General features: G+C 54.7%; 1 protein-coding gene across 2 annotated transcripts in view; it reads left to right on the forward strand.

Annotated features, from left to right (window-relative positions):
* Positions 1–13,774, forward strand: part of ADCY5 (adenylate cyclase 5) — a 167,332-nt gene that overhangs the window by 146,956 nt on the left and 6,602 nt on the right. For both annotated transcript variants that reach the window (XM_011950791.1, XM_011950793.1), the window contains exons 15-19: positions 1,900–2,075; positions 4,798–4,827; positions 5,970–6,102; positions 10,948–11,211; positions 12,367–12,571. In XM_011950791.1, the coding sequence (XP_011806181.1) occupies positions 1,900–2,075; positions 4,798–4,827; positions 5,970–6,102; positions 10,948–11,211; positions 12,367–12,571 (808 nt within the window). The remainder of the gene's footprint in view (positions 1–1,899; positions 2,076–4,797; positions 4,828–5,969; positions 6,103–10,947; positions 11,212–12,366; positions 12,572–13,774) is intronic.

Genomic DNA, 13,774 nt, shown 5'->3' on the forward strand with positions numbered 1-13,774 from the left:
TTGGGCCGGCCTTCCAGCCTCCCCCTTCTCACATCCCCAGCTCCCTATGGGTGCACACATGAAGCCAGTAAGATGGGGGCAGTTTGCCTTTTTCTGGGGAGAAGGTTCATGTTTTCATCCAACTCCCAAAGGGCCTGTGACTGCAGCTGAGGGGTGCTGTGGGCTGCCAGTGTGGGCCTCCCTCCCAGCCTGGGATCTGGCTCAGTTGTACAGATAGGGCAGAGAAGGCCCAGGGAGGAGCAGGGCTTGGCCCCAGCTCACCCAGGCAGGTGTAGCCGCACCCCTGCCCCGCCCTGCCCCTGGGCTGGTGGCAAGCTCTCTGTCTCTTCCAGGCAGCCATGTTGCACCCAGCCTCCCCTTCCTAGCCTCCCCTCCCCAGCCTCACCTCCCTAGCCTCCCTAGCCTCCGCTGCCTCTCACACCTGGCTGAGAGCCCACAGGAGCACTTCAGCTTTCTGAGGGCTGTTTGTGAGGAGCAGAGGCTATTTTCAGTCTCGTACTTGCCCCTTGATGGTGGTTCCCCTGGTGAGGCTAAGGCCGGGGGGAGAGGGTGGCAGTGGGCAGATTCTGGCTCGTCATTTGTGGGAGAGGCTGGGTGCCAGCCTTCAGCCCCCACCAGCAGACCACCCCCTTCAAAGGTTTCTCCTGATTCAGCAACTCCTTGCAGACCAGGCCCTGGGGGGTCCCCAGCATCCAATGTTGGCCTCCTGGTTGTCTGGGCCAGGGTCTGAATGGGAATCCAGGCTGGCTCTTGGAGCTCCCATCCCTCCTCTCAAAGCCTGGGGCTCTGGGGCTCTGAGCTTACTCCTCTAGGCATGCCCTCCTCATTCCCTCTTCTGCTCCTGTTCCCAGTGGTGAGGGGAGGCTTCCCCCAACAATCCAATCACCCAGGGGCCCTTGGCAGTCTTTCCTTGGCTCCGGAAGGCCTGGGGAGGCTGAGGGTCTGCCCTGGGGGCTGCTGCAGCCCAGGGCCGAGGCTGTGTGCGAAGACTAAATGTCTGGAGGCCTGACTCAGAAACAGTGGTGCTAAATTAAAAATAATAACAACAATAACCGATGCTGATGTGCATCAAGGGACAGCAGCAGATGGGGACCTCCAGGATGACCCGGTTCAGCCCCTCAGTTGTCGTAAGAAGGAAACGGAGGCTCAGAGACCAGAAGGGGCTTCCCCAGAGGGAACAGCACAGGGCATGATCCGTCCTCTGAAACCTTTGGGGCCCCATGTATTTTGGACTTTAGAATTTTTCGGATTTTAAAAGGTTGCCTTCCACCCCCAGTGGAGTCTGATCATGAAATGGTCATATTTCCACAGTAGTAGCATGTCTGCATGTCGCAGGAGACAGGATAAAGATAACTAGCGTCCCAGCAGGGAGGTCAGCTTTTGTCACCAGAGCAGCTCCGTTCAGGCGTGGCCCCTACAGGAGTCATGAAAACACATTCAGCTTTTGGAGCTTTGTAGTTCAAAGCTGCAGGTGAGGGGCTCCCCACGGTTACTGAGGGTGCCGGACAGTGCAGCGAGGGCTTCCTTGCTTGTGTTCATCACAGCAAGCCGTGAGATAGGAAGTCTTGCAGAGGGGACACTGAGGCTCAGAGGGGCTGAGCATACAGCCTGAGGCACACAAAGCCCAGCCTGGATCACGGCTGAAACCCAGGGCAGCCTGGGCCTGCAGCATAGCTGTAATGTGGGGCTGTCCTGCAGGCAATGGCCAGACTCCAGCTGGAGCCCATCTCCTGGTTCCTAACCAGGGCCCTTCGCCTTACATCACACCTGTTGGGAAATTTACGTCAGCAGAAACATGCCCAGCCCAGGCCTCACTTGAGCCAGCTCAGACTGGAAGATGCACGGGGCCAGGGGGCGGGCAGGGCCTGGGGAGCTGATGCCACTGCCCTCTGCCCGCAGTACTTCACCTACAGCGTGCTGCTCAGCCTGCTGGCCTGCTCCGTGTTCCTGCAGATCAACTGCATCGGGAAGCTGGCGCTCATGCTGGCCATCGAGCTCATCTACGTGCTCATCGTGGAGGTGCCGGGTGTCACGCTCTTCGACAATGCCGACCTACTGGTCACTGCCAACGCCATGTACGGGGCACCTTCCTCACGCTCCCCACGGGGCACGGGACATTGCAGGGAGGTGGCAAGAGCAGGAGGTTTAGGGTTCCGGCACCACGGGGAACTTGTGAGGAGAGTGTCTTGTTCCTCCCCAGCCCTGACATCTGGGCAAACGGCCTGGTTTCTTTCCTTCCTTCCTGTCCCCAGTAGTTGGAGTGGCCTCTGGTCACCAGGCCCCATTGTGTTTCTTTCTCTGATTTGCTCCTCCCTTGCCAGGGCAGCCTCCAGTGGGCTGCTTTCACCTCAGTCCAGCTGCCCCAGGCTCAGAGGAGTCACGGTCCAGCAGAGCCGGGCAGGAAGGTGTGTGGGAGCAGAGGGACGAGCTTTGTTGTTCACAGGCTCTGTGTCCACCTCAAGGCAGGTGCCTGGATATCTGCTGTTCCTCTTCATCCTCCAGCAACCCAGCCAAATAGGCAGACCCACCACATAAGGCGGGGCATCTGTGCACTACTGAAAGGCTCCTGGCTGTGGTGGCAGAGGTTAGGTCCCACGTCCTAGAGGTGGTGGGCGTGAAGGTGGGGCCCACGGCTGTCTGGCCCCACAGTCAGCATGGCCATGTAGTGATAGATGTCAGATTTCCAAGGGAGGTGGCTCCATGAGGGGAAAGACCTCAGGCTTCGGGTGAAATTGAGTTAGAATCTCAGCATCAGACACATTGGTCATTCCTCTGAACCTCATAACTTTTTCCTTGTAAAATGGGAATATTGTCAACCTAAATGAAGGCGGTTGAGGCAGAAATAATTTGATTAAGTTTTATTGGAAGCCGAATGTGAGGATTGGCCAGGAAGACACACGCACCAAGTTGGGCATGTTCCAGAAGCTTCGGGAATGCTTTCATAAGAAAGTAGAAGGGAAGGGGACTCCTCAGATCAGAGTTGTCCTTTGTCATTGGAGGGTTACAATCATTGACTACAGATCGCAACATACAGACTAAAATGTCTACATGCTAGCAATCAGTACAAATTCATGATTCAGAAATGAATCAGCATTTTTTTTATATCAATAGGTTATGCATTAATCAGTACATCAGCAATTTGAGGAGCTCAGATAAGATTCTTCACTCAGGGACAGGATATTGCTGTAAATCACAAGACCTCCCCGAAGCAGGTTAATTTGGAAGCTTGGCAAATGTGACCTGTCGATTATCAACACCTATAGTAGTAAGATGTATTTAAAGTGCCTGATTCATCATACTCTTTTCTGTGCATCACCACTCCCTACACACACACCAAGAAGTGCAAAAAAAAAAAAAAAGTGACAGTTCTGTGTCCCCTGAAAAAATGTAGCAAACTGTACCTTTTTTGAGTTAGAGGAAGGGATTCATCCATCCATCCATTTGTTCACCCATTCATTCGTTCAAAAATATTTATTAAGGGCGTGCTTTGTGCCAGCCGCTGACCTAGGCAGTGGAGGTACAATGTGGATACACAGAAAACTCTCGGGAATGTTTCTCTCTCGCGAAGGTGGTGTTGCCTGAGAAAGTGGAGCTCTAATGAAGGGTTTAAGTCATATTCAAGGAAGAACTTCTTGGTGGTTGTGTAGGGGCCATGGGCAGATGACCACAAAGACATGAGGCAGTCGAGCATAGGACAGGCTGCAGTCCTTTGAGGAGGAAGAGAAGGTCCAGGAACTTTCTACCCATGGGTCGGGACTGAAGCAGGGAATGTTGCCCTCCTCTTACTGCTCCTTCCCCGTCCCCAGCATCTCCTCTTCAGGCGCTGAAGCTGGCAGCAGATAGTAAAGGTTATTTCTGGATTGGGAGACCGTGGTTTGGCTCTAGGGCAACATTTTCCAATAGATAAAAAGTGGGCCGGGTGCGGTAGCTCACGCCTGTAATCCCAGCTCTTCGGGAGGCTGAGGTGGGTGGATCAGTTGAGTCCAGCCTGGCCAACAAAATCCCGTGTCTACTAGAAATATAAAAATTGGTCAGGGGTGGTGGCATGTGCCTGTAATCCCAGCTACTTGGGAGACTGAGGCACAAGAATAGCTTGAACTCAGGAGATGGCGGTTACAGTGAGCCGAGACTGCACCACTGCACTCCAGCCTGGAAGATAGAGCAAGACTGTCTCAGAAAAAAAAAAAAAACACTTACGTAATTTAAAATTTTCTTATAGCCATATTAAAAAGGCAAAAAGTATAATTTGAGTTTTATTTAATGAGTATTATATAGCCAGAATATCATTTTAAGATATAATCAGTATAACATTTTTAATGAAATATTTTACCTTTTTTTACACTAATTGTTCAAAACCTGGTGTATGTTTTACACGTACAGCACATTTTAACTTGCACCAGCCCCGTGTTAAGTCTCAGCAGCTGCATGTGGCCAGCGGCTGCCACACCAAGCAGCGCCGCTGTGGGATCTCCTCCACTCCCTCTGGATGGCAGCAAAGGCCTGGGAGAGGGAGAGGCAGGCAGGCCTCCACCCAGGCAGATGGGCTGGGTCAGGGAAGGCAGGGTTTCAGGTAAGAGCTGGGTGGTTTGTGGTCATGAGTATCCAATGCTAGTTGGGGCTGTGTTTTCTACCACCTCCCATCCTGAAAGTGCCCTTGAATATGGAGGGGGTTGGGGCTGGGGAGCCAGGAGCAGCAGTGGTGGGGACAGCAGAGCAGGGCGTGGGGGCCGAGCAGGAGTGGAGGCCGCCTTATGCAGAAGGGTGGCCCTGACCAGTCTTCCCCAACTCTCTTCACAGAGACTTCTTCAACAACGGGACCTCCCAGTGGTGAGTTGATACTCCTCAGATAGGGCCGCTCCCTGCCCTCAGCACAGAGCAGACAGGGAAGGCAGCTGGTGCCCAGGTGGGAGGGGCCTTCGGTGGCAAGGTGGGTAATGAAGGAGGAGGCCAACAGGAACAGGGAGGCTGGTTCCTCCTGGGGCAGCAAGGCGTCCTCAGGGGCAGAGGCCCTGGTCACTTTCACGATCCCCGCCAAGGTGATCTGTAGGCTCTGTGGTTGGGATCACCGGCTTCAGATCATTCCATAGGCCTCATTTTAAAGCATTTAGCTTCAAGCTCTTCCCCAGGAGCCTGTGAGAACCCCAGACCCAGGAGAATGGAAGCTGGTACCCACTTTCCCTCTGGAGTTGAGGAATAAAGGCGAGGGCTGCAGCACTTGTGGGACCCATCCCTGCGTTGAGGGCTGCTGCCTGGGCAAGGGGGGAGGCGGTCACTGGAGCCTCTGTGCAGCCTTCCAGGGCTTGAACTCTTGGCTGGCACAAGACTTAGGGTTTGGAATGGCTGCTTTTGTTAAGAGTATTTATTAGTAACAAAAATAGAGTTAGACAATAATGCTACTAGTTTTGGAGCACCTACTGTTTGTCAGATGCTGCACTAAGCATTTTGTTTATAATATCTCTTTAATCCTTACTACCATCTTGAAATGTGGGTATTGTTATCCTGTTGTACACAGATAAGCAAACTAAAGTTCAGAGAGATTAAGACACTTGCCCAAGGTTGTCTAGAGACAGGGTCAGCATGGCCTGCCTGGCCCCCTTGTACTGCACCCTCTGCCCCTGTCTTGTCCAGAGAAGGATCTGGATGTACATGGTGCCTTTTAGAAGGGCCGAGTTCATCCCCTGATCTGACAAGAGGGGAGCTCCCAAGTGACGGGGGGTTATGAGGCGTCAGGAGAGGAGTCATGGCTGCCTGGGCTGCAGGTGCAAGCAGGGTCTGAGATGGGGCTGCCAGCCAGGAAGGCTTCCTGGAGGAGGCATGTGTGAGGCAAAGTTTGAGCAGGGGGATAAGGAAGGGGGGAAGGTATAGTGGCAGGAAGAAAAAAGGGACAGCAGTGGGTGGGGGTGGGGGTTCCTCAGAGCCCGCTGTGAGGAGCCAGGGCGGTCTCAGGCCTGCCCACCTCCTACCCGCAGCCCTGAGCACGCAACCAAGGTGGCATTGAAGGTGGTGACGCCCATCATCATCTCAGTCTTTGTGCTGGCCCTGTACCTGCACGCCCAGCAGGTGGAGTCCACTGCCCGCCTCGACTTCCTCTGGAAACTGCAGGTGGGTGGACCTGGGGCTGGACCTGGGGAGGGGAGGCATTTGAGAGCAGGTGACGGAGACAACAGGCTCGTGTCCTGGGCCAGGCCAAGCCGGGCCTTCGTTTTACACTGACAAGCTGTCCTGCTCAGGCCCCATTGAAGCCACCTGGTGCCCTGTGTCCCCGTGGGTCTGCTCCCTGCTCTCTGGAGCCAAGGGGCAAAACCCTGGGACTTACTGCATGCAGACAAACCCATGCTGACAGTGCTGGGACTCTGATGGGCCCAGGAGGCGTGCTTTGAAGTCAGCAGATACTGGCTGGGCACTTACTTTGTGTGCTGCCACGCAGGGACAGAGGGGAGGTGCAGGCAGGTCCTTTGTGGTGGGGGCAGCAATGGACAGTGGGGGAAGGAAGAGTGGCAAGAGGTGAATGGAGGAGTAGGGAAGGAACCTGGCCAGGGTAGGGAGCTGGCACCAAAGGCTGCTCAGCAGGGCTTGACCTGGCCAGAGCTGGGTCGAAGACTCCTCCAGAGGGGATGGACTGAAGGAGCAAAGACTGTTGACCATGCTGTGTGCATTCCAGCCAACACTTGGCTCTCCAGGATGCATGCCCTGGGCCCTGTGCCTTGTCTCCCTGGAGGAAGGGGTGCCCATGGGCCAGGTTACCTGCTGGAGCATCTCGGAAGGGCCAGGAGGGAGTGCCCAAGAACACTCAGCAGGAGAAAGCCCTGTCTTCCTGTGGGCTGCCTCACACCTTTTATTCCAGCCCAGCCCTGTGCAGAACTTAGCCTGGCCCGGTCTCTACCTCTTCTGGCCCAACCCCTAACTCCAGACCACTTGAGCTCACCCACAGCTCACTTTGACCTCCTCTATCCCACACTTGTTAGAGGCGTCAGAATGGAAGTCTTTGGGCTGGAGCAGGAAGCCCCGCTTTTTGTTGGATGCTGAGTGAGGATGGGGGCAAATGGTTGTCCCTTCTGCTGAGTATTTTGCATGGGTTCTGGCTGGAACTTAGCATGGAGGTCTGTAGTTGGGGGGATCCCCTGAGTTTGGGGGAACCAAGGAGAATCCCAGAAGGGTTCTGTGCAGAATGCCCTTGGGAAGCCCTGGGCTGGGGCACCCTGGGGAAGATCCTGTGTGAGCCTCCCTCTTGTCAGGCCTCTGCCTTCTCCCTCAATCGCCTCTCTTTGGGAACATTTTCAGGAGGCTCGCATTTTTCTGCATTTGCTCTATCACCCCCCGCCATATGTACTTCCTGACATGATGCCCCATCACCCCTAAATACTCCCATGTCTACCTTGCAAAAACAAGGACACTCCCTGCGTCATCCCCACACACCCTCCCCACATCATCCCTGCACACCCTCCCCATCTAGGCAATCAGCAGGGGTGCGGCAGGCCCCACTCAGTGTTGCCAACTGTCCCGATGCTGGTCCAGGATCCTGTGCATGGGCCCTCTGCATTGAGCTGTTCCGGTCTGCAGCAGATCCTCAGTCTCTCCTTGTCTCACAGTCCTTGCCAATCTTAAAGAACTTGTTATTCTGGGACCTTCAGACCCATGCCAGACTCAGGCTGAGCCCTTCCTGGAGGAAGCACACAGAAATGGAGCCGGGCACCCCTCGATGCCTCACACTGAGAGACACTACCATGTTGACCCATCCCACCACTGGCGATGTCAGCCCTGATGCCTGCTCAACTGGCATCTGCCAGATTTCTCCACTGTCAAGTCCCCCTTTCCCCCTTTGTATTTGACTAGCCCTTTATTGAAAGAGAGTCTGATATTCCACTAATTTTCTGATCCTCAGCAAATCTCTGCCCGGCAACCTTTGCATCCATTGGTGGCTCCTGCTTATCTCAGTGCCTGCTGTGGAAATGCCCGATAGTAATGCCCAGTGTCTGCCATTCCTTCTGGACTTGCTGGTTGGCATTCTACTACACAGAAGAGCTGTCCCTCCTCCTCCATTGATTTGCTTATTTATTCACTTCCCTACCTCAGCCTGGACTCACAGGTTCCCATGTAATCCAGTGGGTTATCATCTGCAACCTTCACTATTTATTTTAATACTCAAATTGTCCTAGGTTTGGCCCATGTGCATTTCAAGTTGTTGTCTTTGTTATCTGACAGGTCTCCATCACGCTTTGAGCTTTTCCTGACTTTATAACACAAGCGATCTCAGGGTAATCTTGTGCTTTCCCTGCTGCAGCCCAGGAATCTGTGATTTCTTCAAAGAGCCCTCCCTCATTCTTTATAGTAGAGAGTGGTGTTTAGAAACCAAAGTCTGAGTGCTTGGTGTGCTCGCTGCTTGTAGGTCCTCTCCATGGACAACGCTAAGAAAGATATGTAAGTGTGGAAACATACATGGAAACCTGTGTACATATGTATCTATACTACTTCAGTATCCGTCTGTATAGATCTTTTCTTAATAATCCTGAATTCATACCACTATCTCCCATTTTAATCCAATACCTCAGGCTTCTTCCCAGCCTTCCCTTTTCCATGCTTGCAATGTCATTTCTGGCAATGAGAAAGTCACCTCCCATCGTCTTTCATATATGTGTTTATTTGCTCAGTGGTGACCCCCACCACCCTCTCCCCACCTGTGTGTACACACATGCACATGAGTGTGTGTGCATGTGTGTGTGTGTAGGGATGTGTGAGTGAGCCTGTGTCTACCTGCCAGCCTGTGGCAACCTCTCTCCCTGAAGTTTTCCAGCAGGTCCCTCATTCTCCCATTCTTCCCCTGGGATTTTGGGAGAGGGAGCCAACATCACATAAATACAAATAAAGACACGCCAAAAAGCAGGCCCTTGGGATGGGCGAGTGATAGTCCCTGCCCCACCCCCAGACTGGCTCCAGCAGCCCCTGTACAGTTGGCTGGTAGGTGGACTTCTCAGCATTCTTGAAGCACCTGTACAAGGAACACACTCTAACCTGCCAGGCCCCCACCTGGCCCCCTCCTGGCCTAACTGCAGAGTCTGAGTTCTCAGGAGAGCCTGCTCTTGTCCCTTCCTCCAACATTGACCTTGGGCCACCAAGAGGCTGTAGCCCCCTGAACCTTTCTGCCCTGCCAGGGCCCAGCCCCAGAAGTAGTTGGCTGCATTGGCAGGCGCCCACCTGTGCTGGGGTGGAGTTTGCAGAGGTGGCCGTAGCAACTGGCCTGGCCCTGGGGATTGACTTTGCCCCCAGCAGTAGCCTGCTCTAGCAGCCCTGCCCCCAGCCTCCACCTCCATTCTGTCTGACACTTTGGACTGATGCTGTCTGCCACCTGCAGGGTGCATCAAAGGAGCTGCAGTGCTCCTGGCATCCCTGGGCCCCCAGGCATGTGTCTCAGCAGAGGTAGGAGCAGGACTGTCTAGTCTGGTGCATTTTCAGAGGCAAATAACTGACTGCTGGGCTCCTCCATGGGACAGCCTGTGAGAAGAAGCACAGGAATGCCCCCTGCCCCCAGCCTTCTCCCATGGGCACAGCTGTTTCAGAGCCAGACACAGGTAGCCTTATTCATGGGGAGGGGCATTCCTGCCTCCCAGGAGCTTAGGTCACCTGGGCAGGAAGACTGGACAAGAAGATAGCACAGACCAGCTGACTCCCCGCGCCTCTGTGCGTGGTGGTGGAAGGTGGGGCCCTTTAGCATCCAGGACCCGTCGGGCTGATCCCTGTCCTCACAGCCACATTCCCAGGGTCTCCAGAGGCCATCAGGCCATAGGCAGCACAGTCAGGAGCCCATTCACCTTAGGGGCAGGGCTGGCTATTGAGCCTTGGGGTCCTGGATCTTCTGCCCTGGGAGCTCTTCCTCCCTGCTGGACCCAGGTCCTGAAGCCTTGGAAAAGGACGCCAGCTCCTTCCCCATGGACAGCCACCACCTACAGGGACAGCCAAGGTCCTGAGAGTCAGTCCTGGTCCTGCTGTAGATTCTACTTGCAGCCGAGCAGAAAGGTGTCTTCATTTAGTTAGGAAAAGCCCAAGTGGGCCAGCCAGACTTTTCAAAGTGGCTCTGCTAATTAATGATTTTCTCCTGGTTGGTTTTGCCAACACAGTCACTCCCAGTTAAAGGGGGCTGTGTTATCTGCCCCCATGGGTGAGGAAGCCAGCTGACCACTACAATGCAGTGTCTCATGAAGACTCTTGTTAGATGATTCCTTGCCACACCTCAGTGTGTGACACCTCTTCCCTTCAGCACCTTGTAGGGCACTACTGGCCTCCTGACCTAAGGGATCTGCACTATCCTTTAACCTGGAGGGTGGGTGACCACAAAATCCCACTGCACAGACCCAGAACCCAAACTGGGGGGTAAATTAAAGTCACTGGTGATGTCCCATCCTCATCCCAGGGGGTCCCTCATGGCACTTGCTCCTCCTGGCTGCACCTGGATCTGGGGCAAGTCTGCCCTCCTGGGAGGCAGGGAGACTGGGCAGGGCTTTGGGCTGTTTCCCCCACAGGTCTGTCAATTAAGGTAATGAACAGTGGAGGAGCACGGGGAGCTGGAGGGCTGTGTGGGCTGTGTTTTGGATTCTTTTTCCCTCCAGCCTGGTTCTGGCCTTTGGCAGACAGGATCCTTGCAGCCTCGCCTCCAGGCCTGTTGCTGCTCAGGGCTCCCCCCTGCAGGCTCAGCACCCCCAGAGAGGCCAGCAGAGAGAGTTCAATGCTCAGAAATGTCTTTTCTGATTGTCAAAGTCCTGCTCTTGGGAGAAAACCTGGAAGTGGAAACAGCAGAGGGAGGAGGAGAGACAGCGGTACTTGCCAACATCCTGGGCACGAGTTGGCATTTGCGTGACTGGCACTTTTTCTCCGGGCCATGGAGAGGAGGAGGTGGAGGGGCCAACACCTGGGCTCATGCTGGCATCTGGGTGACTTGCAGTCTTTTTCTCCCAGGCCACAGAGGAGAAGGAGGAGATGGAGGAGCTGCAGGCCTACAACCGGCGGCTGCTGCACAACATCCTGCCCAAGGATGTGGCCGCTCACTTCCTGGCCCGCGAGCGGCGCAACGATGAGCTCTACTATCAGTCCTGTGAGTGCGTGGCGGTCATGTTCGCCTCCATCGCCAACTTCTCCGAGTTCTACGTTGAGCTGGAGGCCAACAACGAGGGTGTCGAGTGCCTGCGGCTACTCAATGAGATCATCGCTGACTTTGATGAGGTGCACAGTGGGGCCTGGGTCAGGCTGTGTTCCTGGGAGGGGCCTACAGGTCCCTGGTGTGGGAGGGATGTGAAGAGACCTGGCGTCCCCTTCTACCATCCTGACATAAACAGTGATGATGAGAGCTCTACCGGCAGGAACCTGACTATGTCCCCAGGTGCTGCAATGGGCACCTTGGACACATGGCCTCTCTCATCATCCTGTGACAGATGAGGAAACTGAGGCTGACAGACTTCAAGTGTCTGGCCTAAGGTCACTGCCAGTAAGTGGCAGAGCTGGGGTTTCAGCCCACACTATTTGAACTTAGCCTTTGGCAGCCGCCTGACTGGCTTGCTGACTGCCGTTCCTCTCATGCCATCTAGGGTGCACGGGGCCCCAGGGCCTGGGACGACTCAGTGTCAGGACCCAGGGCTTTGAGAGAACCAAAGGAAGGAGACGTCCCTCAGCTAAGGGAGGAGGCAGGACAAAGATGCGAGGCCCTGAGCAGCGGAGGCCAAATTGAGGCATTCCTTCGTTTCCTTCTCATACCCCTGTTGAGCACCCGGCATGTGGAGGAACTGGGGATGCGGAGCCCTGTAGGGCAGTCTCGACCCCGGGAGCTCCTGAGTCATCGGTGTCAGAGGGGCCGCCCCAGCGGGCTGGCATGGCCTGGACACAGGGCGCAGAGAGGAGCAAGACGATGGAGCTGGGCCAGGCAGTGTTGGGAACGGCCTGCGAGACTCCTGGGGCAGTGGAGTGATGGGATTTGGCTGAATTGAGCCTGGGAAGGCTTCTAGGAGGGCCGGGGGCCGGGGAGTAGGGAAAGAGTATCCTGCTGGGCAAAAGGAGGTTTCCCTGGGTGGGATGGGGGAGTGAGCTTGTTGAAGAGGAGACAAGAGATTCAGAGGTGACTGGTGACCGTGTCTTCAGGGCTCTTGGCATGAGGGTGGACAGGTAGCCCACAGGCACTGTCCGGCGGTGAGAGTGTGGAGGGGCCTGGCTGTGTCAGGAGTGTTGCGGGCATCACACTGATGAGGGTGGAGACAGGCCCACTGTGTGAAGAGGGTACACGTGAAGGGCCATGCTGCTGCACTTCCCTGCACATCCTCTGTCCCTCCCTGTGGCCCTCCGTGTCCCAGGGTTGGGGGTGACCCAGGTTTGGCCTCCTTCATCCAGATCATCAGCGAGGATCGGTTCCGGCAGCTGGAGAAGATCAAGACCATCGGCAGCACCTACATGGCTGCCTCCGGCCTCAACGACTCCACCTACGACAAGGTGGGCAAGACCCACATCAAGGCACTGGCCGACTTTGCCATGAAGCTGATGGACCAGATGAAGTACATCAATGAGCACTCTTTCAACAACTTCCAGATGAAGATCGGTGAGCGGGGCCCCCGGGAGCGCTGAGCCCAGGGTACAGTCAGGTGGCAGGCTGGCAGGGGCTCCCCCATACCCCGGCCCGCATCCGCCACTGTGGTCCCAAGGTAGAAGCCCAGGGGCAGCAGAGGCTGATGTGGTGTGTTCCCTGCCCTTAGTAGGTGGGGGCAGGCATGGGTCACTCACAGTGGAACCTGCCCAGAGCCTGGCGATGCCTCTGCTGCTTTTTGACATGAAGGCCACATGGGCAGGACACCCCTTGGTGAGTTCCCACCTCACTCAGATGCAGGGATGGCCTGGTGGGGCCCAGGCTCGAAGGACTTTGTAGGGGGTACTCTGTGCCGAGGGCATGGGGCCTTCCAGTGGTTGCAGCCCGGGCAGATGGCAGCCCCATTTATTTCAAGTAATGACCTAACAGCATTGTTTTATTTAAGAGTATTCCACAGTCAATAAAAATGGAAAACAGTAAAATCAAATACTTGATACATTTTAAATGCAAAATGCATAAACATGTTACCAGTCATTAAATTTGCAAATTTAGAACCACATTAAACATGTAAGCTGCAAAATCGTTAGCAAAATAAAGTGAAACAGTTTGAAAAAACTAAACATTCAAAGAATCATGTGATCGTGACTGTGAAATGATTCTATTTCGACTTTTTAAAAAGAGTCAACTTTTTACTCTTTTTACACAAGTTTCAAGTAGGGTTTTTTTTTTTTTTTTTTTTTTTTGAGACGGAGTCTCGCTCTGTCGCCCAGGCTGGAGTGCGGTGGCCAGATCTCAGCTCACTGCAAGCTCCGCCTCCCGGGTTTACGCCATTCTCCTGCCTCAGCCTCCCGAGTAGCTGGGACTACAGGCGCCCGCCACTACGCCTGGCTAGTTTTTTGTATTTTTTTTAGTAGAGACGGGGTTTCACTGTGTTAGCCAGGATGGTCTCGATCTCCTGACCTCGTGATCCGCCCGTCTCGGCCTCCCACAGTGCTGGGATTACAGGCTTGAGCCACCGCGCCCGGCCTCAAGTAGGGTTATTGTTGAGTCAAGGTGGTGAGCAAAATCTTCCAGCGGCTGCTCATCCACACAAACCAGGGAAAGAAATGGTGAGGAGCCTGTGATAGGTCAGAGCCCTGGATCTTCCTGGACTCCTCCTTTGTCACATGCGTCGCCTTGGTTGGATGGCTCTGGAGGGGCTGTGCCGATGCCTCTGTG

The sequence above is a fragment of the Colobus angolensis genome, unplaced genomic scaffold, assembly GCF_000951035.1.
Source record: "Colobus angolensis palliatus isolate OR3802 unplaced genomic scaffold, Cang.pa_1.0 Scaffold31, whole genome shotgun sequence".
Lineage (NCBI taxonomy): Eukaryota > Metazoa > Chordata > Mammalia > Primates > Cercopithecidae > Colobus > Colobus angolensis.